This window comes from Notolepis coatsorum, assembly GCF_963971535.1.
Source record: "Notolepis coatsorum genome assembly, chromosome: 3".
NCBI lineage: Eukaryota > Metazoa > Chordata > Actinopteri > Aulopiformes > Paralepididae > Notolepis > Notolepis coatsorum.
This window is the reverse complement of record NC_140167.1, coordinates 124,603,768-124,630,442: the sequence shown is the minus strand read 5'-3', so window position 1 is coordinate 124,630,442 and position 26,675 is coordinate 124,603,768. Positions and strand designations below refer to the sequence as shown.

The following is a 26,675-nucleotide window of genomic DNA, read 5'->3' as shown; positions in this document are numbered from 1 at the left end:
ACGTTACAGGACACACACGGATCACAATGAAGTCATGCTCGGATCAACGCAAGATTGATAACATATAGCACTTACCTTGACTAGGATGTACTGCAAAAAGAATAATCCAATTATCTGATCGCCATTCCAAGTATTGATCTCGATCGTGTTGCCAAGTTAATCCAGAAAAGTACATGAATCTACTGTGCTTGATTCTCCCCAATCCATGTGTTATAAACGTTACTACTGCCCGAGTAGGAAAACCCGGACCGGACTTGTTAGATCAACATACAGGCTGAGCCAGAGAGAGTCCAAGAATGTGCAATAGCGGCCGCAAGGCATTAGGCGGCGGTATTGGAAGTTTGCGATCTCAGACTCATTCAGGACAGCCTGACCTGCACAGGCTGCCCCAATGAATTATCAATGGAAATAGCGAATAAAATAAATAACGATCCAGAAACGTGTTAATCAGTAATTGGCACTCAACCGTTGGGCGTCAGAAACGTGTTTATCCGTGAACGGCACTGAATGTGTTAAACACCAAATCTGTGGTGTGACAAACTCTGAACACATATTTATTTTCACTTTACCCTGACCAGCCCTGTTTCAGTAAGTACCTGTTTTAACTGATTTGACTGATTTACTAAACAGGTCTGTTTTGCTGTATCGTCTTTATTGTTGCCTAATTTGTAATCTCTGCAACACTGTAAATGAGGGCCCAGCCTAAATTGTATCTCCAAGAGTAAATAAAGGTGGAAGATGATAATGATGATGATCTGACCTCTGCTCGAGGACGTCACTCGTGTCTGCGTTGTCTATGGAGCCAATGAAGAGGTTGATGAACCAGTTGAGGGAGTACTGGTACATGGGCTCAATGTTAGCCAGGTCGGCGATGGAGAAGAAGAGGATGGCGGAGTGCATAGCGATGGGCGTGTACCCCATGCGCGCCTGGTCGATCTTCAACTCCGTCTCCTCGGCCACGGCCTGCTTCTCGGAGATCTCGTTGGCCAGCACCTTGGACGAGGACAGGATACTAACAGCCGTCTCGTCCTCCAGGATGTTGCCCTCCGAGGAAGAGAGCACCTCCAGTATCTTGTCTTCGATCTCCTTCAGTTGTCTGGAGAGAGGAGCAGGAGAAACAGGGAGGTGAGGATTTCTACAGTCTACAATCATCACATTTCAGTGTGCCAAGAGAGGTATTTGTTCTTATACTTTTCTTTTTAATTATGATTCTACATCACTATGATTCCTCGTGGATTGTGACTGGTTGCCTAAAAACATGTGAAAAGTCGGAAGGAAATCAAAGTCCACAGCATTGTCAACATAATCTTTTGTAGCAGCGGTGACTGGGGGGGGGGGTGGGTGCTCATTATAAGCATTGGCCTGCATTGCTTATTTTGGGGTTTGGGGTAGCAATTCGGTTAGATTTGTATGTTTTTTAATAAAAAATTATATATATTATATACTTTTTTCAATATCAAATTTTCTCTAGAAGGGGTGGTGTAACCGGATGCACCAGATGGTTTGTTACACAGAACCACCTCAGAAGTTGTCCATGGAAACTGTTTTGTAAAGGGCAAGCACTTTCAGAGAATACTTGGCATGTGATTGGATGAACCATCTGTCTATCACCATCTATCACAGGCTACCTTTAACCAATCAGATAAAACAAACGATACGACGTAGCTAGCTATGCAGTTAGCATGTCGGTAGATGATTCTCACAGTCTTTGTAAGGAATACAAAGAAATATTTGATTCAAAGAAGGTAGCAAACGTCACACCTAAACCCACGCCCGTAGCTGCCAGTAGTTCCTCATGGGGGCGCTAATTGGTCTGAACCATGGTGGTTCGGCCTGACTCGCATCACCCCGCAAACCCAGCTGCCTTGCAAGGTAGGTGGCAGTGTGCTCACTGTGGTAAGACCACTACTTCTGAGTAAATATGGTGGAAAGCTATTGTTCTAACAGTTTACCTCCCCCTCCTCCCCCACTCCTCCTACTTTAACTGGTACCTCTTGTTCTCTGCTCCCTGGAGGATCAGAGCCTGTTTCTCCTCCTCCAGGTCTGGCCTCTCCCGTGACACCGCGATGCCCAGCAGCTGGTCCTGTATGCCCTCTGGGGTGATCATGAAGTTCACCAGGGTCACCTGCACACACACACACAAATAATTCATGTTATTATTTCATGGGAGGTTTACCTCATTTTATCGCCATTCAGATAATCTTTCGCAAACAGAAACGTCCTTTAAAGGTAGAATCTGTAATGCCGTCAAACAGAGCACTGCTCTGTGTTGCACTTTGTTTCCTTTTGTTGTTTAGTTTAGTGGGGATAGGTGTGAGGTTGCTAATGTTGGCCACAATACTAAGAGCAGGGCCGGCCCTAGCATTTCAGCAGCTCTAGGCGAGAAAAGCGCCCCTTGCGGCCGCTGAAACAGTCTTAACACATTCGGGGCCATTCGATTTCCCCATCTAGCTATAGCACGGCCAGGTTTTCATTAGAATATAATAGACTTTTAATTGTCATTGCACATAAGTATACAACGAAATTTCAGGGGAGCTCCCACAGACCGTAGTACAATATACATGTAACACATAACACTGTACATATAACAGAATATTTTAAATAATAAAGTGCATGATGAGCGGTAAACATAGTGGTTATCAAGTCCAGGTAAAGTGCATGGTGCACGTGAGGGGACAGTCAATGAGAGTTTAACAGTCTGACTGCTTGGGGGAAAAAGCTGTTCATAAATCTTGAACTCTTCGCATGTATGGACCGGTATCTCCTCCCTGAGGGAAGGAGCTGAAAGAGGTGATGTGCTGGGTGAGACTGGTTCTTGATAATACACTTTGTAACTGAGGGGTTACAAAACCCTGACTGTATTAAAGATTGTGATATATTAAACCACTGCTAGTTATGTACTTTAATTACTGGCCAAACAGTACATCAAATATTGATGGTGAACACTCACAAGAACACGGCATTGACACAGAAATTCTATTGGAGGGTAATTTATTATTATTAGGCAACGTTAGGTTACAGATTGAGAATTAGGGTCGCGCTTGTATGGCGAAGAATATACGTAAAGTCAGTCAAGAGCATAAGTCAGAATAGTAGGAATACTATGATGGGTCTAAGCTGACGCCACCTGTGGTACAGTAGCAATTATATAGGGCAACACCGGTACTAACTGGAGACAATGGGTAGAGGAAAGTTCGGGTACTCCGTCTGGGTCAACGAGGAATAAAGAGGCTCCAGGTACAGGAGTCGGTGCTTGTACTCCCTTGATCAGCAGACAAAAGCAATAGTTGTAATCCAAGATGCTCGACAGCATTGACGACAGCTAGCCAGCCCCTTCCAAGAGGCAGGCCCAAGTGGTAATCCTCACGAGGTTAAATCCCAAACGACAGTGGACATCAACGGTGCTCTTCTCCGGTGGTCACGGTCCCAAAGCAATATAATCCAACCAGAAATGGTTCTGCAATCGCTGGTGCCGATTCTCCTGTGTACATGTCCAACGGTTCTCGCCTAGGACTCCTCGGGTGTGGGCACGTATTTAGGCCACACAGCCTGGATAAGTGCACTAGCTAAAGACACGACGAACCGATGGGTAATGCTACATACGGAAGAACTGTGGCCGCACGATATACAATAAATGATCGACTATTACTTCACATTAGATTAAGTCGAACTCAACGTTACTGCATTAAACTCTGACACTTTAACATTCTATTCGCACGCGGTTCTCAATGCTCTATTTAGATGCAAGGTTGCTCACTTCACTGCACGTTGACTCGTGGTGAAGGGTTTGAACTAGTTACTGCTGTTTACACCTGCGCCGTATTTATACTTAAGTGAATATCTAGTCCCAACCTCAGTTCTTGTCTCGTATTACTACGCAGACTCTGGGCATGTTCTGACATGCCCGGAGTTGCCTTTGAACTTGCCGTTGGGGGCTTGGTCGTTGGCGCCTGGGGCCGCTGTCCAATAGGAGAGCGAATGTTACTCTGGTCTGTACGCAGGTAAAGGGATATTCCGTGTATATATATAAATAATATACAAAGTATATCAAGCGATACATATATATATTCAGTTTAATCTGGCCCTTCACAACAGCCGCCTCCTAATTAGTCCGCACCTAATTAGTTAAAAGGAAGACAGATTAATAGTCCTGTCAACTACTCAATGTCTGTTGTGGGAAGTAGGGCAATCTACAAAGTCAGTGGGTCATGATCGTCATCAAGGGAGTCAGGGAGCCTTGGCAATTCTATCAGCCTCGCCACGGGTCGGGTGTAGCGGTGAGGCAGGTCGGCCCTCCTGGGTATACTGGGCTGTGCTCGCCACTGGCGACAGTCTGGTCGAGTCCGCTGGAAGCGACGTACTGCTTCTCTTCCGTTCAGTATCCAATAGCGACGTCGGATCTCAGCGAAGACTCTCTCTGCCCCAGCGTGGTGCACATCCTCGTCGTATTTCTTTATGATGAGCTCGGTGACCTTGTGTCGGCTGTTGAGGACTATAGGAAACTTGACGTCATCCGTTAAGTCCGGGGCCCGTCTCAGACGACCACCCACCCTGATGAGGCCATGGGTGTCGCGCTCGGGGGCCAAGTGGAGCAGTCTGCTGTCTGACGGGACTGGCTTTGTTCCCTGCAGGCAGTCTAGCTCGTCGGGGAACAAGTCTCTTTGGGCTCGCTGTAGCAGAAGGAGTTCTGCTTCTTCGTAGTTAGCTGCGTTAATGTCGGTAGTGGGGGGAACCTCAGGGTGGTGCCACAGAAATGTCTTTAACTGCGCACTCTCAAAGGTGGGGCAGTCGTCTATGTTAGGGTCAGTGGGGGCTGGTGTGTGCGTCAACCCACAGAACATAGATTTCTTGATCTCTGCCTCCTCTTGACTAGCCTCCCGAGGGGTGGGGTTAGGCCACTCTTCTTCCGGGAGCTTGAGGAACTCAGGACCGTCACTGTAGATATTGTGACGTGTGAGGTCATCTAGGGACATTCCCCGTGTGATGACATCTGCTGGGTTCTGTTTCGTGTCCACGTACCTCCAGCACGCTGATCCTGTTAGGTCTTGGATCTCTGTGATTCTGACTCCCACGAAGACCTTGTATCTACAAGAATCGGACTGGATCCATGTGAGTACGGTCATGGAGTCTGACCACAAGATTGTTCTTTGCACCGGGATGGTGAGTTCACGTTGGATTAACGTGGCGAGTTGCGCGCCTACCAGAGCTGCGCAGAGCTCTAGACGCGGGATCGATTGTTGCTTGCGGGGGGCTATCCTTGAGCGAGCTAGGATGAAGGCTGTGTGTATTTCTCCTCCCTCCTCTCGGGCCCGCAAGTAAGCCACCGAGCCGTAGGCCACTTCTGAGGCGTCGCTGAAGACGTGCAGGTCCATCTGGCACGTCTCCAGCCGCACTGTGGGTGGGAAGTAGCTTCGGCGTATGTTCACATTTTGGAGCGAGTTGAGTTCTCTCTCCCACTCTCTCCAGGTGGAAGCGAGGTGGTCGGGTATGGGGTCGTCCCAGCCCTGTTCCTTGTCCCACAGCTCTCGTACAATCATTTTCGCCCGGGTGGTGTAAGGTAGGATACACCCCAGCGGGTCGTATTGCCTTGCGAGTGTTCTGTATACGCTCCGTCTGGTGGTCGGTAGAGGGGTCGACCTTCCCTGCTCTGTGGTCAGGGGTGTGTATTTGTAATGGAGCGAGTCTGTTTTGAAGCGCCAGACTAGGCCTAATGTCATTTCTTGTGCTTCACCTGGGATGGTCGCCATCCAGGTCTCGCTGCTTGCTGCCTTTGTCTCTGGGGAGAGGCTGCGAAGTACTTGAGGGTCACTGCTGGCCCACTGCCGGAGATCAAAGCCGCCTTTGATCAGTGAGGCGCGGAGCTTGAGTAGGAGGGCTTCGGCTTCTTCTGGCGTCGAGACGCTTTGCAGACAGTTGTCCACGTAGAAACTCCTCTCTACACTTTGTCTGACCTCCTCGTCAGCTTCAGGGTCTTCTGTCACATGTTTTTGCAGTGCGAACGTAGCACAGCATGGGCTGCATGTGGTTCCGAAGGGGAGGACCTCCCATTGGTAGATGGATGGTTGCTCATCTTTGATCCTCTCTCTCCATAGGAACCGCAGCAAGGGCTTGTCCTCTTCCACTAGTCGCACCTGCAGGAACATCCCTTTGATGTCGCCGCTGGTGGCCACTTTGTCTTGGCGGAAGCGTAGTAGTACGCCGAGTAGAGAGGGGCCGAGTGTTGGGCCGGGCAAGAGTTCTTTATTCAGATTCTGTAGTCCGATCTGGTAGCTGCAGTTGAATACAATGCGATCCTTGCCGTTGTGGTGGACCTTGTGGTGGGGCACGTACCATGATTCGATCGTCTGGTCGGCCTCTTGAATGTCAATTTTCTTTATGTGTCCCGCTGTGATCAGCTTGTCAATCTCAGCGCGGTACACAGTGGCTTGAGTGGGGTCTTTGGCTAGACGCTGCTCTGTGTTCAGTAGATATCGCTCTGTCGCTTCTTTTGAGGCGTGGAGGGTGGGCATACCCTCTCGCCTCAAGAGTGGAGTTGCGTATCTCATCACTCCATTGACCTCGACTCTCTTTGTCCTCTGCTCGAGGAGGGTTATGGCATAAGTGTCTTCCTTTGAGCGAACGAGTTTCTTTTCATTCTTAAAGGGCATCGCGTCTAATGTCCATAGCCTCTCGACGTGCTGTAAGAGGGTGGTGTCTTCATCGTTTATCCTTGAGTGGAGGCAGCGAGTGGCTGTCGGTCGGTTGGAAGACCCGGAGAGGGGGCCTTGTAGTGTCCAACCCAGGCGGGTCTCGACCGCTGCTGGACAGCCTCTGGGCCCGATGTGGACCCGGTCCGTTGGGACGATGAGGTGTGCGTGGTCGGATCCTATGAGCAGGGTCGGGGTGGCGCCGTCGATGAACGGTATAGGTAGTTGACGTAGGTGCACGTATTTTTCCATCAGCTTTGGGATGGGGTAGGTGTACTGTGACAGGCCTATGTCGTGGCTGGTGAAGGTGTTAGTAATCCTATACTGCTTCTCGGGCTGCCCGACCGCTGCTATCGTGAAGGAGACATTTTCACCCTTTATGGTCTTCAGGTCTCTTCTAATGGTACGGATTGTCATTGTTTCTTCGCTCCCCCGCAGACCCAGCCGGGCTGCGGCGGATGCGAGGAGGAGAGTCTTTTCTGACCCATCGTCTAGGACGGCGTAAGTGTCCATGACTTTGTCCTCGTAGCTTAATTTCACTCGGACCACCTTCAAGAGCACTCGGGAGCTCCCGCTCTTCACAGGGTCTATATACATGACGTTCACTCTCGAGCTGCTTGGGGGTACGGGTTTCTTCTTGTTGCTGTCGTGTAGGTCCTCCAAGTGGGCGCCGTCGCACTTGCTGCATTTCTTCTTTAAACGGCACTCAGCTGCCATATGGCTGCGCGCGCAGCGGAAACAGCGGCGGTTGGCTTTGATCCACTGACTCACCTCGTCAGCGGTCATCTTCTTGAAAGTGTCACATTGAGACAGCCAATGTTCCTTTTCACAGTACTGGCATACAATCTTCCACTTCCCCTTGGTCGGGGGGGTGCTGTGGTTCTTGTGCTGCGGCACTGACTCGGCCTGGTGCATAACGGTCACTGACCGGCGGTTATCGTTAGATCTCCGAGGTCCATCTCTTGGACTAGATCCACTCCACACGAACGTGTCCAGTCGTAGGCTGCTGACTTCCCTTGCGAGGAAAGCGGCCAGGTCTAGGAGGGATGGCTCGGGGCCGTCGGGATCACGGTGGTCTCTCTGCCGCCGAAAACGCTCTTGGCGGGCTGGAGGGAGCTTCTCCAGTATTCGCTCCACATTAGAGTTTGCATATAGTTCATATCTCCCTTTCTCCTTTTGGGACCCCAGCATCCCTACTAGGGATTGTACCTTGATAGAGAGGTCATCCAGTGCTCTATTGTCTTTGGCTGGGGGGAGGTGGTCGATATCTCTTATTTCTTGTATCACGTAGTCCCATATCCGTCCATAACGCTGGTCGAGGGCCACTAGAGCCGCGGAGTATGGGGTACTTGAGTTGGAATATGCCAGCGCTATGTTATGCGCTCTGGGCACCTTGAGATGCTTGAGGAGGATGGCATATTTGTACGACTCGTCGGGGACGTCGGACATCATAGTCTCCAAGCACATGCGTAATTCCGTGTACTGTGCTCTGTCCTCGCGTGTAAAGTCTGGGAACGTCGGTGTGCCAAGGTACGATGCCATGGATGGCTGGCACATTGGTGAGCGTAGGGGAAGAGGCCTCCTGGGCGAGTCTCCCCGTACGTGTTGTCGTGGGTTGGTACTTGGTGGGTACCAGAGGCCGGGTACCCAGGTGCTGTTCCTCGGTGCTGACTGTACGTCAAACTCACCCGTGAGTTGGGTCGGGGGTTTGTAGTGCAGTGACTCGGGGCTGAAGTCGGGGCTGTACTGGGCCTCCTGGTCCAGAGTACGTTGCTGCTGGTGGGCATGACATTCCTCCTCTTCCTCTTCCTCTTCTAGGTCCTGAAGTCTTCTAGTCAGTCTCTCGGCGACGTAGGCCGGTTCTTCCCCGTGGCTGGGTCTCGTATGGACCGGTCGGGGAGGGGGGTCGGAGACGTAGACAGGATCCTCCTGTTGGCCGGGTCCCGGGTCGCTTTGTCGGGTAGGGGAAGGTGCCCTAGACCCTTGTCTTGATGATCTCCGGGAGCTCCGTGCGGAGAGAGGGGGTGTCGCCCTGGCAATCAATTGTTCTATCATCTGCGCCTGCAGCCGGTCGCGCTCTGCTTCGCACTGGGCATTGGCGGCGTCGCGCTGTGCATTGGCGCGGTCTCGTTCGATGTTCTCTTCCGTCTGAAGGCGTCTCTCCTCCAGTCTTATGCGGTCGTCTTCACTCCTTTGTTGCGCCTGGAAGCGCTCTCGTTCAGTTGCAGAGTGTTCGCGTTCACTAAGGGCTTGCGCTTGGAGTTGCGCGTGAAGGCGCTCTCGTTCCGCTGCAGAGTGTTCGCGCTCGCTTAATCGTTGCGCCTGGAGGCGCTCTCTTTCCGCTGCAGAGTGTTCGCGCTCGCTTGCTTGTTGCGCCTGGAGGCGCTCTCGTTGTTCGCGCTCGCTCATCTGTTGAGCCTGGAGGCGCTCTCGTTCCATGGCAGAGTGTTCGCGCTCACTTAATTGTTGCGCCCGGAGGCGCTCTCGTTCCACGGCAGAGTGTTCGCGCTCACTAAGGGCTTGCGCTTAGAGTTGCGCGTGGAGGCGCTCTCTTTCCGTGGCGGAGTGTTCGCGCTCACTAAGCGTCTTTGCTTGAAGCCGATCGCGTTCGGTGGAGGCTGTCAGGGTGGCGATCAAGGCTTGCGCCAGTATCTGGTCCGCCTCGCTGGGGGATGACACTGACGGAGGTGATCGGGTGCTGACAGGGCTCGTTGGAGATCTGTTCTCCTGGCGCGCCCCGAGGTCCATCTCCTGGGCGCGGTTCTCTTCTCTTGGTTGTGTGTCGGGTTCTATCCCTGGAGCGCTTTCTTTATCCTGGAGCGCTCCGGGGACTATCCCGGTGACGCTGTCCGGAGGTATAGTCATGTCATGTCCCACCTGGTCCCCCCCGTGAGCTGAGTCAGTTTCGTTTGAACCCACTGGGGTCTCTACTGGCAGGGTCGCCAAGTCGATAGGATTTGACATGCTTTGACTATCCGCTTTATCCGTATTTAACGTCTGTTTAGATAAGCTAGGGAGTAGAACGACAGCGAATTCCTCCAGATAGGGAGGTGGCTGACGTTTGCGCTGCGGGCGTTCTAGCTTGGGAGAGCCGCTTGGGGAGTGTTCACCGCTGGCCATGGTTAATATTAATATTATATTAAATATTACACTGATACCATCCGGCTCGAAGGACCAATTGTAACTGAGGGGTTACAAAACCCTGACTGTATTAAAGATTGTGATATATTAAACCACTGCTAGTTATGTACTTTAATTACTGGCCAAACAGTACATCAAATATTGATGGTGAACACTCACAAGAACACGGCATTGACACAGAAATTCTATTGGAGGGTAATTTATTATTATTAGGCAACGTTAGGTTACAGATTGAGAATTAGGGTTGCGCTTGTATGGCGAAGAATATACGTAAAGTCAGTCAAGAGCATAAGTCAGAATAGTAGGAATACTATGATGGGTCTAAGCTGACGCCACCTGTGGTACAGTAGCAATTATATAGGGCAACACCGGTACCAACTGGAGACAATGGGTAGAGGAAAGTTCGGGTACTCCGTCTGGGTCAATGAGGAATAAAGAGGCTCCAGGTACAGGAGTCGGTGCTTGTACTCCCTTGATCAGCAGACAAAAGCAATAGTTGTAATCCAAGATGCTCGACAGCATTGACGACAGCTAGCCAGCCCCTTCCAAGAGGCAGGCCCAAGTGGTAATCCTCACGAGGTTAAATCCCAAACGACAGTGGAAATCAACGGTGCTCTTCTCCGGTGGTCACGGTCCCAAAGCAATATAATCCAACCAGAAATGGTTCTGCAATCGCCGGTGCCGATTCTCCTGTGTACATGTCCAACGGTTCTCGCCTAGGACTCCTCGGGTGTGGGCACGTATTTAGGCCACACAGCCTGGATAAGTGCACTAGCTAAAGACACGACGAACCGATGGGTAATGCTACATACGGAAGAACTGTGGCCGCACGATATACAATAAATGATCGACTATTACTTCACATTAGAGTAAGTCGAACTCAACGTTACTGCATTAAACTCTGACACTTTAACATTCTATTCGCACGCGGTTCTCAATGCTCTATTTAGATGCAAGGTTGCTCACTTCACTGCACGTTGACTCGTGGTGAAGGGTTTGAACTAGTTACTGCTGTTTACACCTGCGCCGTATTTATACTTAAGTGAATATCTAGTCCCAACCTCAGTTCTTGTCTCGTATTACTACGCAGACTCTGGGCATGTTCTGACATGCCCGGAGTTGCCTTTGAACTTGCTGTTGGGGGCTTGGTCGTTGGCGCCTGGGGCCGCTGTCCAATAGGAGAGCGAATGTTACTCTGGTCTGTACGCAGGTAAAGGGATATTCCGTGTATATAAATAATATACAAAGTATATCAAACGATACAGTTTAATCTGGCCCTTCACAACACACTTGGAGCGGTGGAGGCAGCGGGAAGTGAAGACGGAGGTTATGTTTGGTAGAGGAGTCCCGACGATCCTGCCTGCCGCCTTCACCACCCTCTGTAGAGCCTCTTGCTCTGCCTTTGTGCAGCTGGAGAACCACACAGATACACCGTAGGTCAGCACACTCTCGTCACGTCACGTTGTTTGTAGAGCTAAATCTATATTTTATATTATAGCTATGGATACAATACCATGGTCATTTGACAGTAACTATCTTCCGTTCAAGATACAAAAAAGAATACATTTGTTCATGAACACGTTCACGCGTTATCCCGTGGTGAATATGAGTATAATTTCGGAATGATCCGGGCTAATTCCTGGGAGGCCGGCTACAGAGCGCAACATGAATTCTACTAAAACCATTGGCATTTCGTCCCTGTACATGCTACTATTTTCAAATAAAATCTATATCATAGGTATTATGTTTCATCATGAATGCATGAAAGGGGGGGGGGTCGTTTCTGATTATTTTATTATTTGATTGAGTAACGTCATTCGTTATTACCACAACACACGCCGATCAGGGGGATGGGTATGATACCCTTGCACGATCAAGCTGAAATTGACGTCAGATTGTCCTTACCTGTGGTCGGTGGTATTCCAAAAAGAATATTCCAATTATTTGATCGCCATCTGGTCCATCCTATGTCCATCTGGTCCACAACATAACTCACCACAACATATGGAACAGGGTTTACTGCACTCTCGATACTGCCTACTAGCAGGATCTGGCCGGTACTGCACCTTCGGAGTCCCAGTATGCCTTTTAACGGCAACATACAGGTCCCTGACATTGAATAGGATATTCAAATAAATGATCCAAAAACGTATATATACAAGTACAGTATTGTATAGTTCAGCGTAAAGCAGGGTTTTTGTGGTCTTTCATTACAGGATCGTACATTGCCATCAGCTGCACCTGTTTAAGGAAGTTGAGATTTGTCTGGTTTTTTGACCATTGCGAAGCGTAATAGAGACAGTATGGTTTACGGAATGATATTATTTTAATTAAGCTCTTAACTGGCGCCCCCAAAAGTGGCAATCTTTTACTTGAACTTGAGGACTGCATACTTTTCTTGCAAATCAAAATACTATACTTTATACTTATAGCACATGCATGGGCCTGGTCTCTTTTGAAAGATGACATTCTGAAGTTTCTGATACAATAAAATATTCACTTTTAGTGCTAATGAAATAGAGTAACATAGGTCTGAACTTGAGTTGTAGAAAAACGTGTTACTCACGTTTTTCTGTAGTAGTTAGTAGTCCAGAAGTAGTATTTCCCAAAAAATTGGATAGGCTGGAAAAACACTGTGGGTCCATAGCCTGAAGTCTTGTGTAGTACAAATTTCATAAAGTTCAGAAATTAGTGATTAACCTCTTAAGCCCGGTACCGGTCCCAAAATGACATCACGTCATAAATCAATCTGTCAAGGCGGCCGGGTAGCGCAGCGGACTAAGCGTCTGTCTACCACCACAGAGCCAGTGGGATTGAATCCGGCTGTGGTGCCTCCGGCTTGGCCGACCGTCCATACTAACACAATTGGCAGTGTTTTTTAAGCGGGTGGGAAGCCGGCGTGGGTGGGTCCTGGTCATTGTAAACAGCGACTCCTACAGTTCGGTCGGGGCGCCTGCACAGCAAGGGAAGGATCTGGGAGAAGTAGTGTGACCTTCCTCACCTCAAAACTACAGGCCTATATCTAAACTCCCCTTCATTTCTAAAGTCACTGAAAAGGCTGTAGCAAAACAGGTTCTTGAGACTCTGGAGGAACATAATATTTTAGACAAATTTCAATCTGGTTTCCGTCAGTGGCACAGCACAGAAACAGCTCTCTTACGAATTACAAATGATATTATAATAAATGCTGATCATGGTCAATACACTGTCCTTCTACTACTTGATCTGACAGCTGCATTTGATACTGTAGAATAGATCACAACTCATTTCTTCACAGGCTTGAGCATGAGGTTGGGGTAGGTGGGACTGTACTGAAGTGGTTCACTTCCTACCTGTCAGGAAGGTCTTTTTCTGTTTCTGTTGGTGGACATATGTCAGCCACCTCTCCACTGATGTGTGGGGTCCCCCAGGTGTCAGTTCTGGGGCCGCTGTTGTTTTCCATCTATATGCTGCCCCTTGGACTGCTTATCAGCTCATTTAAAGACATTTGCTATAATTTTTATGCTGACGACAGCCAGTTATATTTTTCTTTTAAACCCCAAAATGTTCATAAACTGTCAGCTCTTGTTGATTGTTTTTCCAAGATCAATTCATGGATGGATAGTAATTTCTTACAGCTGAATAAGGGAAAAACAGAGTTCTGTATCGTAGTGGCTCTCGCTCGGCGTCACTCATGCACTGTCCTCGCACACGTGCACGCGCACTGAATAAAATTCCACAATGTATCTTTATCCCAGTATTCGTCTGACCACACCCCTCATTAGCTTACCTTCATAAGCAGGTGTGTGGCCATCTGCTCTCCTCCTTCTCGCTTTCACCACAAGGAGTGCCTTCGGTAGATCCCCACTTGACGTGTTGTTAGTTGAAAAGAGTTGAGACGTGTTTACATTGTGCTTAGTTTATTCTTCTCTCATAACTATTCAAAAAGAAAAAGCTAAGTCATAATGTCTACCTCGGAGAGTAGACCCACTCTTCACCAGCGGTTCTCCATTCCCGCCTCTGTCGTGCGTGCGGGTCTGCTGCCACTTTCGTGGTTGTCAGCCCAGCCCAGGAGACAGCCGATGGATAGTTTGCCTCTCCGAGGAGCCGGTGCATCGGTGCCGTCGCCCCGGCGGTGGCCTGATCTCGACTCTGGTTCCTCTGGTTCCAGGGAATCGTCCGTTGTTGAGCGGCCGGTTCTTTTGGTTCCGGAGGATTTGCGACGCAAACTTTTCGCGTCTGCCCGTTCACGTCGCAAGATGGTGTCCTGCAGACGCGAACGGCCTGGGTTTGGGGAATTGCTGGAGACCAGCGAGGATGCGTCGGTCTCTGCATGCCCGATGGAAACTGAGGATTACATGGAAGAGTCGGACGGATTCTTGTTTGAAGGCCCTGTGGAGGCGAGTATCCCTCCCGTCCAGGAAACAGCGGAGGGGGGAGAAATGTCTCCTTGGGGCGCCTTGTTCGAGGATGTCGGGGAACCACCTCGGCCTCTTCGGCAGGATGCCCTGCTATCAGCCCCATCAGACTGTGGCTCCTCAACCGGTCGAAGCCTGCTGCATGTGAGGGATGCGGGTTCGGTGGTGGAAAGTCAGCAGGGGGAACTGCAGGCTTTGTTTCCCGAGCTCGTGGCGGTAGCTGCCGCTGCAAACGGCGTGCCGCTGCCGCAGCCATTGCCTGCTCCTGCCCCCGATGATCTCATAGGTCATCTCTGGCAGCGTCGCCCGGTGAGAGGGGTGGACGTTGTCTACCCATTTTTCCCCTCAATGGGGGCCTATGTTCGTCGGGGCCAGGCGGTGTCTCACATCATGGGACTTACTCCCGCCTACGTACCAGTTACGCGGGTGTCGGGGTTGGTCGAAGGTATGAGAGAGGGCGTGCCACGGCTTGATAGGCCGATGGCCGCTCTCCTCTGTCCGGATGTGGTGTGGGAGCCATTATGCAAGCCGGTTCTCCATGGAAGATCGGCTAGGCGATTGGAATATTGGGGTGACCAGTCATTTATCGCTGGTACACAGTCGCTGGCTGCGGCTTCTAACATCGCGCAGCTGGCTAGATTTGTATCGGGGATAATGACGGGCGGCACGGGTCTGACCGAGGTCAAATGCGATCAGATCACCCAGGCGGCAGGAGCTGTCCTGCATCTTACCCAGGTGCAGGCCATAGCCTCGGGGAAGATGCGCGCCCTGGCCACCCTGAGCCAGCGCCACCTTTGGCTGGAGCAGGCTCGAGTGCCAGAGAAGAAGAGAGCCCCTCTTCTGACGGCCAACCTCTCCGATGCTGGACTATTCGGGAAGGCCCTGCAGCTGATGACCTCAACGTGCAGAGAGATGGCAGAGGAGCGGTCCGTGCTCCAGCCCCATTTTCCACCTCCCGTCCTTGCCGGTGGAGTCAGAAGGCTTCCACGACATCGAGCTCCCTCCGCCGTGCCTACCACTGCCTCCGCCGCCACTGCTGGCCCCTCCAAGAAGGCCAGGAGGAGAGACGGCGATTCTGCTGCCGCCGGCCCATCCACGACCGGAGGAGACGGTAGGGAACGACGTGACCAGCAGCCGATCCACTACCGTCCCTCCGGGGCTTCTCGGGGTGGCAAAACCCGAGCGGCTCGAGGCAGCAGACGCCGCTAAAGTGACTTTTCCCCCTGTGGTCTCCTCTACACCCTCCCCGGCCCCCTCATGATTTTGTGCCGTAAAAATAAACGAAAGGTTCCCTAAAAAGGGGACTATATCATTGGCCAAACAAACTGTGTGTTTCTTCAACAGTACATATGATGGGGTTTCGAAATGTGAATCTGCATTATTACATTGAGGGATGAGTCATGTTGTGTTACGAGATTAAGCAAGGTCTGCAAGCATACACTCAGTCATAGAAAGGTTCTATTTAGCCTGACGCTCCACATGCAGGTAGAAGCTGGTGGTATGTTCCGTTGCTTGAGCAAAGTAATGTTGATCCACAACACTGTTGTGTTAGTTGCAGTAATGCTCGTACACACACGCTCCATGGCCTGGCCGTTACTCTCTGTCAGTGTTTTGCTATGTACGACATAGAAAGCGGGTGTAGGATTCACACACACACGACTTGTTTTGTTATAAATCCTGTTCACAGTCTGTGGGTAGCGGGCATTGTATTAGCTTCCGCTATACATTGGCATTCTACCGAAGGTCTCAAAATGCTGCAGTTGTTTTTGGTGTGTAGGGAAAAAGGGTTTGTGTGAGGGGGTGCCGAATAAACCCCTCCTTCCCACTTGCTTGGTTTAGGAGATTGTTCTCATTCTGCTGAGCCAGTCAGGGCCGAGCCGTTCAACGTCTTGGCAGGGGAGGGGGGGGGGGGAGGGTTGTCCTGACACGACTCCTATTACAAACAGGAGTCGTGTACAGGGTTTCCCCTCGTCATAGCATATACGTTGCTATGGCGACGGCTTCCGTGAGTTAAGATCTTTACGTAAGGTTTGTGGTGTTAAGGTGTCGGGTTAGAGCGTAGGGCTTACGGGTCTGCTACGCTCGATTTTATGTGTAAACTTGAGTCGGTTGGTCACGTGACTCACAGTTGACATGTCTTTTTCATAACTACGACTCATGTGGGAAGGCTTCTGGGAAAGTTCGGTCTATACTCTCTGACTAAAGGAGTGACTGGATGTAAAAATGTAAACAGTTTTTACTCCCAGCTGTGCAGTTTGGGTTTATACTGTTGATGCTTCTTCTTTATTATTATAAAGAGTTGGAGTTGGTTGCATCTCACCCCTCTTGTCGTTCCCCTGGGCGCCTTGGGGATTCAATGAAAGGTCTAAATAGCCTATTTATTGATGTGGATATACCCGACGCACGCATAGTGCTAGCTCGGGATGTTCTGTTGCGTTTTTATAAAGCAATTGGGATGGGGGTTTTTCCTCTTCCGACGACCTGTGTGGTTGTCGACGGATTCTCGTTCATATCGGGGGATGATGACGGAATGGATCTGAACATACGTAGAAGGGTCTCACGCCCTGGGGGTGGGCCGCCGGGCGCGGTTCGCACCGAACGTCTGGGTGGCGCCTTCTTTTCATGTTTAAAGGGGAACTATCTTATAAATGGCCTTTTTGAGTGTTCAGCATTGTTTCCTAGCTATGTGGACTTATATTAATAGGATCTATGTCTCTAATTCTCATATTGGCGCATTCTTCCAATTCTCCTCTCACAATATTCACCCTCACTGAACTGAGTCATTTGAAAATGTGCGCGATATGTGATGTCAGAAAGACACCGCTGCATGTTAATGAAGAGGTGCAAGATGAGCTGCACACAGTGGTTGTAGCCCAGCCTCAAAACGGCTCGAGATCTTGAGGTAGAAAAATGCTGTTTTTGAGGACTTGATTAGAAATACAAAACAATGAATAAAAAAAATATATATATTACAGAGGTGTTCCATAGACTCACAGGAATTGTGTAAAAGTGCCCAAATAGTGAAAGAAATAGTAAAATAGTTCCCCTTTAAGATCAACATGCATATCTGCCCCTTCTCCTGGAGTTGGCATGTCGGCGTGGTTGGGGCACGGGACTGGTTCTGGTCACGCTGGTCCGGATCAGTTACACCCGTTGTCCGCGGGGGATGCAGATCTGCTGTTCTGGTACCCTGAGGGACTTGGGCTTTTTTCAGGGGGAAAAATGCCAGGTCGGTCCGGGTGTCACAGGGTTAAGCGATATGGAGCCCTTGTTGGGTACATTGTATTCTACACTGTCGTAATGGCTTACGGCCGTGCCAACCTGTACATGCCCGATCTCGTCAGATCTCGGCTGCCACGCAGGTTGGTCTTGGTTAGTACTTGGTCGGGTGACCTCCTGGGAATACCAAGTACGGTGTGCTTGGGGCTGGTTCTCCATTTCTTTCGCTCTTCTCTTACGCGTGGCGAAGAGGGGCCTGTTGGGGTGGTCTTTGATCTCCTCGGGGGACCCTGTGCTCCCCGTATCGCCGGGCCCGGTCCAAAGAAATGTTTTTCGTTGACCCGTAGGCCCGGGATAACCCTGTTGGAAACTGAAACACGGGTACTGCGGTAGTGCCGCAGGTACGTTTTGGAGTTTTTTCCTGAGGGGTTATGGGACCAACCACCGCATAGGGTAACGACTGGGTGGTTGGTTCTCTGGTGTGTCGGTGCAGTGTCAACTCCCGGGTTGCCCGGTTGAGTGTGCCCCTGCACGTTCATGACGTCTGCCAATTGTGTCAGCCTTCGCTTTGTGGGAGGTTTGTCATGGTGACGACAACGCCAGCATATGCCCCTTCCGCCGGGGCGGCTGTGTTCAGCTGACCCCTCTGGCGCCTGTCTCGTCCGCAGTCTCCAGGCTCGGGTTAACAGCCTGTTGCCTGGTTTTTTTCCCCGGTGCGCTGCCTGCTTCCGTGGTAAGCCTTGTGTATTACGGCCGTGCTGACTGCCTGTACTGCAGGGTCAGTGTGCCAGGCGGTGTACTATTGGGGGGACACTGAGGGGCCTTTGTCCGAATACGCTGGCGATGTGGGGGGCGGGGTCACTAAGTGCCCACCTGGTGGGGTCTTGATGCTGGCATCATGGACTTCTCCGGGCCCCCGTTCCAGGGGGTCCAGTCCCTTTGGTGGGTCTGGGCCTTCATTCGCGCTCCGCTGCTACGGCCTTGCCACAGGGTTGGGTTTGCCCTTGACCCCGTGATTCTGGGGGCAGTAACGAGGTTGTTCCCTCCATTCGTTCCCGGGTGGCATGCGGGTTGTGCGTGTGTGTAGTCGTGGGGTCAGGTGCGTTGAGTTGCTTGAGTGCCTCTTCGCACGGTCGGGCCCGTCGCCCTCCCGGGAACCTCCAATATGGGGGGTGCCCTCCATTAAGTTTGTTTACCAATAGGTTAAAGTGTTATTAACTCATTGGGCGCCATTCACGAGAAAAGTCGAGTTAATGCATCAACTAGCCCCCCCCCCCCTCGTTCATATGCAATGCCGGACAACGTGGGACGGACCTCCGTGACCAGTACATGGAATGGCGATCAGATAATTGGATAATTTTTTTTGCATTACATCAGAGACAAGGTACAGTAAGGACTAGGGATGTCCCGATCCGATCGCGTGATCGGGGGCAGATCACATGATTTTCAGAAGATCGGGATCGGGGAAAAAGTTTATTTTATTTATTTTATTTTATTCAACAAACATGACCATGTTCACATCTTAACCTGTTCCACCCATGGAATATTTTCACCTAAAATATATACCTAGGTAAATGGAATATTGCTTCACTTCTACACGGGCATTTGCATATTCTTGGTATCTAGGGACATCTATGGACCTCAGGGAATGTATTCACAGTGTCAGAAATATTGTGTCTATTACTAGGCTTGCTTAAATTGTGATGAAACAAAGGAGAATATGAATTATGATTTTTCTTTGCATCTTTGACAGTAAATAACACCATGATAATAATGACCAAACTTAAAAAACTGCCACTGATCTTGTTCAGTACCCTCTTGAGATCATGTGTAAAAAAGAAAACGAAGGAAATTAATAAAAGGAAGATGATTAAACCGAAGGTTCTGTAGATACAGTACTGAATTCTCCCATCTGGACCAATGCAATTTGAAATATTATTGTTGTGAAGGGCCAGATTAAAGCTGAGAATCTACATTTATTGTTTTATATACATTGTATATTATTTATATATACACGGTATATCCCTTTAAGCCTGCGTTTGAATCATAGTAATATTCGCTTTCCTTATTGGATAACGCCATCGGCGCCAGACCGCAAGCCCCCAAAGTCAGGTTCAAAGGAGAGTCCGGGCATGTCGTAACATGCCCGGAGACAGCGCATTGATTCGAGACGAGAACTGAGGTTCGGCACTAGATAGCCACTTAAGTATATATACGGCGGCAGGTGCGAACAGTAGCTGTTCATCAAGTTCGGTAAAACAGTGAAGTGAGAAGCAGTGCGTCTAACAGAGCGTTGAGAACCACGTGCGTAGTGAATAGTAAAAGTGTCAGATTTAATGCAGTAACGTCAAGTTCGACTTAGCTTAATGTGAAGTAAAGAGTCGTTAATTATTGTGTATCGTGCCAACAGCAGTTCGTTCGTGTGTAGCATTACCCAGCAGTTCGTTCGTTTAGCTAGTGAACCTTAGCCAGTGCGCGTGGACTAAATACATTGGTACCAGCACACGAGGAGGCCTAGTCGGAGAACCTACTGGACATGTGCACAGGAGAACCGACGGCGGCGATTGCAGAACCAGTATTGGTTGGATTATATTGATTGTGGAACGTACTACCTGGAGAAGAGCATCGTTAATCTCCACTGTCGTTTGGATTTAAACACCGTGAGGATCTACATTTGGGCTGGCCTCATGGACCGAGGCTAGCTGGCTATTATCATTGCTATTGGGCAGTTGGATTACAGTTATTGCTTTTGATGCTGAGCTTTGGATTACAAGGACTGGCTTCTGTACGTGAATCCCCTTCTTCTTCAATTGATCAGACTGAGTATCCGAACATTCCTCTCTCCTCCAGAACTTACAACTCTGGGAGGAACCCATTGTCTCCAGCGGTACCAGCGTTGCCCTCTATAATTGCCATTCTACGCCAGGCGGCGTTAGCCTAGTACCCCATCGTAGGAATCATTCTATTCCCATTGACTTATGCTACTGACTGACTTTATGCTTATTCTTCGCCATACAAGCGCGACCCTAATTCTCATATCTGTAACATTTACTGCATAATAATAAATACCCTCAAATGATATTTCTTTGTCAGTGCCGTGTTATTATGAGTGTCTGCCATATATTAGATGTACTGTCTGGCCAGTAATTAAAGTACATACCTAGCAGTGGTTTAATCTATCACAATCTTTAATACAGTCAGGGTTTTGTAACCCCTCAGTTACAATTGGTCCTTCGAGCCGGAGGGTATCAGTAATCTTTAATATCATATTAATATTGATATGGCCAGCGGTGGACACTCTCCAGATGGCTCTCCCAAACTAGAGCGCAAACGTCAGCCACCTCCACACCTGGAGGACTACGCTTTCGTTTTACCTCCTAGCTTACCTAAAAAGACGTTAAGCACGGATAAAACTGATAGTTTAAGCATGCCCAATCCTATCGACTTGTCGGCCCCAACAGTAGAGACCCCAGTGGGTTCAAACGAAACTGACTTAGCTCACGGGGGGGAACAAGCGGGACATGACGTGACTATACCCCAAGACAGCCCCACCGGGATAGACCCCGGAGCGCCCCAGGATAAAGAAAGCGCCACCGGGATAGACCCCGGAACGCAAGAGATCCAAGAGCGCGCACCCGAGACAGACCTCAGCGCGCAACCAAGAGAAGAGTACCGCGCTCAAGAGATGGACCTCGGGGCGCGGGAGAAATCAAGAAGCAGCGCTCAAGAGATGGACCTCGGAGCGCGCCAAGAGAACAGGTCTCCACCAAGCCCTGTCAGTGCCCGATCACCTCCATCAGTGTCATCCCCCAGCGAGGCTGACCAGAGACTAGCGCAAGCCTTAATCGCCACGCTGACAGCTTCTACCGAAAGAGACCATATCCAGGGTGAGCGCGACGGTCTCCAAGCACAGACACTTAGTGAGCGCGAACACTCTGCAGCGGAACGAGAGCGCCTCCAAGCGCAACAACAGAGTGTGCGCGAACAGTCCGCAGTGGAGCGCGAACATCTCCAAGCACAGGCACTTAGTGAGCGCGAACACTCTGCAGCGGAACGAGAGCGCCTCCAAGCGCAACAACAGAACGAAAGAGAACGCATCCGACTGGAAGAGAGTCGCCTCCAGGCTGACGCGGCGATGACCATCAGACTGGAAGAGAGGCGCCTCCAGGCTGAAGAAAACATTCAGCGAGACCGCACCAACGCGCAACGCGATGCACAGCGCAACGCCGCCGATGCACAGCGCGCCGCCGCCAATGCACAGCGCGAAGCGGAGCGAGACCGTCTGCAGGCGCAGATGATAGAACAATTGATCCAGAGGGCGACCCCCCCCTCCTCCACCCGGAGCTCCCGGAGATCATCACGACACGGGTCTAGGGCACCTTCCCCTACCCGACAAATCTACACGGGACCCGGCCAACAGGAAGAACCTGCCTACGCCGCCGAGCCCCCTCCCCGACCGGTCTATACGGGACCCAGCCAACGGGAAGAACTGGCCTACGTCGCCGAGAGACTAACTAGAAGACTCCAAGACCTAGCGGAGGAAGAGGAGGGACATCAAGCCCACCAGCACGAACCTACTTTGGACCAGGAGGCCCAGTACAGCCCCGACCTCAGCCCCGAGTCACTGCGCTACAAACCACCGACCCAACCCATGGGTGAGTTTGATGCACAGTCAGCACCGAGGAGCAGCACCTGGGGGCCCGGCCTCTGGTACCCACCCAGCACTAACCCACGACCACCCCTACGCTCATCGGTGTCCTAGCCATCCATGGCGTCTTACCTTGGAACACCGACGTTCCCAGACTTTACGCGCGAGGACAGAGCACAGTACACAGAACTACGCATGTGTTTAGAGACTATAATGTCCGATGTCCACGACGAGTCTTATAAATATGCCATCCTCCTCAAGCATCTCAAAGTGCCCAGAGCGCATAACATAGCGCTGGCATATTCGAACTCAAGAACCCCCTACTCAGATGCTCTGGTGGCCCTCGACGCGCGCTATGTACGCATATGGGATTACGTGATCCAAGAAATACGAGATATCGACCGCCTCCCCCCAGCCAAAGACAATAGAGCACTAGATGACCTCTCTATCAAGGTACAATCCCTCGTGGGGATGCTGGGGTCACAAAAGGAGAAGGGGAGATATGAACTGTATGCAAATTCCAACGTGGAGCGGATACTGGAGAAGCTCCCTCCAGCCCGTCAAGAGCGTTTTCGGCGGCAGAAAGACCGCCGTGACCCCAACGGCCCAGAACCATCCCTCCTAGACCTGGCTGATTTCCTCGCCAGGGAGGTCAGCAGTCTACGATTGGACACATTCGTGTGGAGTGGCTCTAGCCCTAGAGATGGACCGCGGAGGTTCAATGACAACCGCCGGTCAGTGCCAGTTATGCACCAGGCCGAGTCAGTGCCGCAGCACAAGAACCACAACCCCCCCCACGCGAAGGGAAAGTGGAAGATTGCTTGCCAGTACTGTGAAAATGAACATTGGCTGTCTCAATGTGACACCTTCAAGAAGTTGACTGCTGACGAAGTGAGTCAGTGGATCAAAGCGAACCGCCGCTGCTTCCGCTGCGCGCGCAGCCATATGGCAGCTGAGTGCCGCCTGAAGAAAAGATGCAGCAAGTGCGACGGCGCCCACCTGGAGGTCCTGCACGACAGCAACAAGAGGAGACCCGTACCACAAAGCAGCTCGAGAGTAAATGTCATGTATATAGACCCTGCAAAGAGCGGGAGCTCCCGAGTGCTCTTGAAGGTGGTCCGAGTGCTCCTAAGCTACGAGGACAAGGTCCTGGACACTTACGCCGTCCTCGATGATGGGTCGGAAAAGACTCTCCTCCTCGCTTCCGCCGCAGCCCAGTTGGGCCTGCGGGGTACCGAAGAAACAATGACAATCCGTACTATTCGGCGAGACCTAAAGACCATAAAGGGTGAAAACGTCTCATTCACAATAGCAGTGGTCGAGCAGCCCGAGAAGCGGTACAGCATCACCAACGCCTTCACAAGCCATGATATAGGTCTGTCACGTTATACCTACCCCATCACACAGCTGACGGAGAAATACGTGCACCTACGTCAACTACCTATACCGCTCATCGACGGCGCCACCCCGACCCTGCTCATAGGATCCGACCACGCAAACCTCATCGTCCCAACGGACCAGGTCCACCTCGGGCCCAGAGGCTGCCCAGCAGCGGTCAAGACCCGCCTGGGTTGGACGCTACAAGGCCCCCTCTCCGGGTCTTCCAACCGACCGACAGCCACCCGCTGCCTCTACACGAGGATAAGCGAAGACGACACCACCCTCTTGCAGCACGTCGAGAGACTATGGACATTAGACTCGATGCCCTTTAAGAATGAACGGAAACTAGTTTGTTCAAAGGAAGACACGTATGCCATAGCTCTCCTCGAGCAGAAGACAAAGAGGGTCGAGGTCGACGGAGTGATGAGATACGCAACTCCACTCTTGAGGCGAGAGGGGATGCCCACCCTCCACGCCTCAAAAGAAGCGACAGAACGCTATCTACTGAACACCGAGCGGCGTCTAGCAAAAGACCCCACTCAAGCCACTATATACCGCGCTGAGATCGACAAACTGATCACAGCGGGACATATCAAGAAAATTGACAATCAAGAGGCAGACCAGACGACTGAATCCTGGTACGTGCCCCACCACAAGGTCCACCACAACGGCAAGAACCGCATTGTATTCAACTGCAGCTACCAGATCGGGCTACAGAACCTGAATAAATTGCTCTTGCCCGGCCCGACACTCGGCCCCTCCCTCCTCGGCGTACTACTACGTTTCCGCAAAGACAAGGTGGCCATCAGCGGCGACATCAAAGGGATGTTCCTGCAGGTGCGACTGATGGAGGAGGACAAGCCCCTGCTGCGGTTCCTGTGGAGAGAGAGGATCGACGATGAACAACCCTCCATCTATCAATGGGAGGTCCTCCCCTTCGGCACCACATGCAGCCCATGCTGTGCCACGTTCGCACTACAAAAGCACGTGACGAGGAGGTCAGACAAAGCGTAGAGAGGAGTTTCTACGTGGACAACTGTCTACAAAGCGTATCAACGCCAGAAGAAGCCGAAGCCATCCTACTTAAGCTCCGAGCCTCCCTGATCAAAGGCGGCTTCGACCTTAGGCAGTGGGCCAGCAGTGACCCTCAAGTACTTCGCAGCCTCTCCCCAGAGACAAAGGCAGCAAGCAGCGAGACCTGGATGGCGACCACCCCAGGTGAAGCACAGGAAATGACATTGGGCCTCGTCTGGCGCTTCAAAACAGACTCGCTCCATTATAAGCACACACCCCTGACCCAGGAGCAGGGAAGGTCGACCCCTCTACCGACCACTCGACGGAGCGTATACAGAACACTCGCAAGCCAATACGACCCGCTGGGGTGTATCCTACCTTACACCACTCGGGCGAAGATGCTCGTGCGAGAACTGTGGGACAAGGAGCAGGGCTGGGACGACCCCATACCCGACCACCTAGCTTCCACCTGGAGAGAGTGGGAGAGAGAACTCAGCTCGCTCCAAAATGTGAACATTCGCCGGAGCTACTTCCCACCCACAGTGCGGCTGGAGACGTGTCAGATGGACCTGCACGTCTTCAGTGACGCCTCGGAAGTAGCCTACGGTTCGGTGGCTTACTTGTGAGCCCGAGAGGAGGGAGGAGAAGTACACACAGCTTTCGTCCTGGCTCGCTCAAGAATAGCCCCCCGCAAGCAACAATCTATCCCGCGTCTAGAGCTCTGCGCAGCTCTGGTAGGCGCGCAACTCGCCACGCTGATACAACGTGAACTCACCATAACGGTGCAAAAGACAATCTTGTGGTCAGACTCCATGACTGTACTCACATGGATCCAGTCCGATTCTTGTAGATACAAAGTCTTCGTGGGAGTCAGAGTCACCGAGATTCAAGACTTGGTAGGATCAGCGTGCTGGGGGTACGTTGACACCAAGCAGAACCCAGCAGATGTCATCACACGGGGGATGTCTCTAGACGACCTCACACGTCCCAACATTTACAGTGACGGTCCTGAGTTCCTCAAGCACCACGGGAGGCTAGTCAAGAGGAGGCAGAGATCAAGAAGTCTATGTTCTGCGGGCTGACGCACGTCCCAGCCCCCACGGACCCTAACATAGACGACTGCTTAACTTTTGAAAGTGCTCAGATAAAGACATTCTTGTGGCACCACCCTGAGGTTCCCCCCACCACAGACATTGACGCATCGAACTACGCAGAGGCAGAACTCCTTCTGCTACAGCAAGCCCAAAGAGACTCATTTCCAGATGAGCTAGACTGCCTGCAGGGAAAAAAGCCAATCCCTTCAGACAGCCGACTGCTCACCTTGGCCCCCGAGCTCGACACCCATGAACTCATCAGGGTGGGTGGTCGTCTGCGACGGGCCCCGGACTTAACAGATGACGTCAAGGATCCTATCGTCCTCAACAGCCGACACAAGGTCACAGAGCTTATCATAAAGAAGTACGACGAGGATGTGCACCACGCTGGGGCAGAGAGAGTCTTCGCTGAGATCCGACGCCGTTACTGGATACTGCAAGGGAGAGAAGCAGTACGTTGCTTCCAACGGACTTGTCTAGACTGTCGCAAGTGGCGAGCACAGCCCAGTATACCTATGATGGCCGACCTGCCCCCCTGCCGCCTCCGACTCGGCGAGAAGCCTTTCCACTCCACGGGCGTGGACTGCTTCGGCCCGCTCTACGTCAAGAAAGGAAGAGGGACAAAGAAGAGGTGGGGCATTGTATACAAGTGTATGACCACACGAGCTGTTCATATAGAAATCCTTCAGACCATGAGTACGGATTCATTCCTCATGTCCTTCCGGAGATTTATATCAAGAAAAGGAAAACCGTCTGCGTTGTTGTCTGATCAAGGGACAAACTTCAAAGGCGGAGAAAGAGAACTGAGAGAGAGTTTCCAGGCCATGGGCCCAGAACTTAAGACCCACCTCGCTCCCTATCAGGTCGAATTCCAGTTCAACCCCCCGAACGCCCCTCATTTCGGGGGAACCTGGGAAAGAGAAGTCCGTTCTATAAAGACAGCTCTGTACGCCGTGCTTGGGGCCCAGACCGTGGCGGAAGAAGTCCTCACGACAGTCCTCACGGAGATCGAGGGCGTATTGAACTCGAAGCCCCTCGGTTACGTCTCAAGTGATGTAGCAGACTTCGACCCAGTCACCCCAAACTCTCTCTTGAT

General features: G+C 51.2%; 1 protein-coding gene across 1 annotated transcript in view; it reads right to left on the bottom strand.

Annotated features, from left to right (window-relative positions):
• LOC311225992 (dynein axonemal heavy chain 7-like) overlaps positions 1–26,675 on the bottom strand; it is a gene marked incomplete at both ends in the record, with an annotated part of 810,419 nt that overhangs the window by 151,339 nt on the left and 632,405 nt on the right. Inside the window, 2 exon segments of the mRNA XM_084311374.1 lie at positions 761–1,096; positions 1,992–2,125. Of these exon segments, the coding sequence (XP_084167500.1) occupies positions 761–1,096; positions 1,992–2,125 (470 nt within the window).